Source organism: Rhagoletis pomonella, unplaced genomic scaffold (genome assembly GCF_013731165.1).
Source record: "Rhagoletis pomonella isolate Grant_MI unplaced genomic scaffold, Rhpom_1.0 Rhpom_scaffold_18767, whole genome shotgun sequence".
NCBI classification, from domain to species: domain Eukaryota; kingdom Metazoa; phylum Arthropoda; class Insecta; order Diptera; family Tephritidae; genus Rhagoletis; species Rhagoletis pomonella.
In genome coordinates, this window is record NW_023477278.1 from 1 (window position 1) to 2,834 (window position 2,834).

The window sequence follows — 2,834 nt, forward strand, 5'->3', positions numbered from 1 at the left end:
TGATGTATTATGGAACGAATTTCCGTCATCCCTTGTCAAATTTGGTTTGGAGACAAACCGGTTTCGGCGTTGTGCCATCTTCAGTGTCATTTTTCGTTCTGCATAATTTTTGTTGGTTGCTCGTATTTATACTCCTTGTTAACTACCTCTTTCTTTTGTTAGGTACGTCTTTTTAGTTTTGCAGTGTTTGCGGTACTCAATAGGTAGATGAATTGTTTTGGCTCGTTTTTGACGGCAGGTAGAAGTCCGTGATTTTTACCCCCTTTGTTTTTGCAGTCGGTGTATTCCCTTCCATATCTGTCCTTAATATTTTCTTGTTGTCATTCTTCTTCTTGTACAGTAGTTTTAGAGGTTCAAACAGTACGTCCGATGCAGTATTTATTTGCTCATTTATTATTTGTCCTTTGAAGGTCTTCTGTTTATATATATCCATATTTTCTAATATATTCAATCTTTGTCCTTTATGTTGTACACGGAGAAGTTCTGTTGTTTGTCCAATCTTCATTGGTGTGCATTTATTTTTGATCATGTGATTCGCGAAGTTCGATTCTATTGCAGCCTCTGGTTTTCGTTTTTTCTTATTATAATCCCTTATGTGTTCTCGATACCTTGTTCTTATATTTCGCCCTGTTTGTCCTATGTAACTGTGTCGGCACTCACAGGTTAACTTGTAAACACCCTGTTTATCTAGCGGGTCTTCCTCGCTTATTTTCTCTTTCAATATATTTCCCACTGTGTTCCTTGTTTTAAATGATGTCTGAATGTCGTACTTATGAAAGAATTTGGCAAGTTTGTAAGATGTCTTTCCTGTGTAAGTTAGAGCTGCCCAAGTTTTTTTTATTGTTTTCCTCTTTGCTAGTCTTTTTCGGTTTTGTGTCCTTTCTTAACTTCTCCACCAGGCCTCTCCTATATCCGTTATTTTCCGCAATGGCATATATTGTATCCAGTTCCTTCTTGTAGCATTCTTCTGTTAGAGGGGTCCTTTCAAGCCTCGTTATTAGTTGTTTAAATGCTGCATTTTTGTGTTGCTGTGGGTGGTTTGAGCTATTGTGTATAATTGTGTCTGTGGCTGTTGGTTTTCTGTATATTTCGAACTCTATCTTGTTCGTGGTATCGTTTATTTTAATTGTTAAATCCAGATAGTTAATCTTTCTTTCCTCTTCCGTTTCCATGGTGAATTTTATATTCTGGTGTTGTTTGTTGAGATAGTCTAGTATCTGTTTCTCTTTGTTTCCCTCTATTAGACATATTACATCATCGACATATCTCGCGTAGAATTTTACTCCTAGGTTGGTCGATAGGTTTTTCATGTATTTCTCCTCCAGTGTTTGCATGAATACTTCCATGAGTATTGCTGACGTCGGATTGCCCATTCCTAACCCGTTAATCTGTTTATATATCTTATTGTTGAACCGGAAGTAGTTTTGTTTTAATGTGACCTTCAACGCGTTTATTATTTCCGTGACAGCTTCTCTTTTCATTTTTCCCATCAGTATTTCTTGTACGGTCTTTATGGTTTCTATTGTTGGTATCGATGGGTAAAGGTCCTTGATGTCGAATGATACGAATTTAGTGTTTTCGTTGATCTTCAACGATTTCATCTTCTCGATTAGTTCCGTTGTATTTGTAACAGTATATTTATTGCGTAGATCCAGACTATCCTTCAGCAGCGTCTTTAGGTGCTTGGAGAGTCTGTATCCGGGAGCAGACTTGTAATTAATGATAGGTCTCATCGGGGTGCCTGGTTTGTGTGTCTTTGGCAAGGCAATCAACGGAGGGACACTCGGGTTCATAAGTGTTAGTCTATATGGTAGATTATCCTTTATTATGGTTGTGCTTTTCTTTATGGTATTCTTTATTGCTGCTTGGTATTCTTCAGTGGGATCTTTTCCCAATTTATTGCACCCTATTTCAGTTATTAGACTTTCAGTTTTCTCTATGTAATCTTTTTTATCAATTAATACGGTGGTATTGCCTTTGTCTGCTTTTGTGGTTATAACATTGTTTGCCCTTAGCTTTTCTTTGAGCCCTTTTATGGTTTGGTTTTCGTTCTTCTGCTTCCTAGTTTTCTTGGCATTTATGTCTTTTTCAATTATGTGCCGACATATGTGTCTGGCGTGCTCCTGTTCTTCAGTTGGAAGCCGTGATATAATAACTTCAGTATCCACGATAGTTTGTTCAAGTTCCCTCTTTTGGTTGTAACTTTCAAATGTTGTGTTTGAGGCCTTTTCTTAATAGTTCTGCTTCTTGCTCATTGATGTAAACCTCCGTCAAGTTTACAAATCGGGAGTGGAATTTCTGTTCTGCATCTTTCATGATTTTGTGGTTGCTTTGCTTCGCCCTCAAGTTAACGAGTTTCTTGTTCAACCTTTCATACTTCTTCTTCATAAGTTTTTTATTATTGGCTTTTATTTTCTCTATTATTTCCATCAAAGTTTGGATTGGCAGATGCTCCGCTAACTGTAGGTGGATGGCCAATAGCTCCGCATTTGTATGTTGCTTTTTGGCGTGCAAGTTTTTTAATTCACATTGGATGTAGTTGTTCTCGGCTCTCCTAACAATTTTCTGACTCGCTGCTGTTTTTGATTTCGGTTTCATTTGTGCGTACTTTGGTATAATATTCATAGCAATACACTGTTTATTAAACCAAATATTGGCGTTTGTGTTGTTGATCTTCAGTGAACGTCGTTGGTATACAGTCAATAGTAAGTTGGTTTTGGAATAATAAGCCTGACTGGCATAAATATTTCCTTTTTGGTTGTTGTTGTTTCCGACAGGGTGGGTGTATGATGTATTATGGAACGAATTTCCGTCATCCCTTGTCAAATTTGGTT

At 37.3% G+C, this 2,834-nt stretch overlaps 1 protein-coding gene across 1 annotated transcript; it reads right to left on the reverse strand.

Moving 5' to 3' along the window:
• Positions 1–1,253: 1,253 nt before the first annotated feature.
• Positions 1,254–2,189, reverse strand: LOC118732317 (the record flags this gene model as incomplete). Its single annotated transcript, XM_036461449.1, has 1 exon — positions 1,254–2,189. A coding segment is annotated over one exon (936 nt), but the record flags the coding sequence as incomplete, so codon positions are not given.
• Positions 2,190–2,834: the final 645 nt, after the last annotated feature.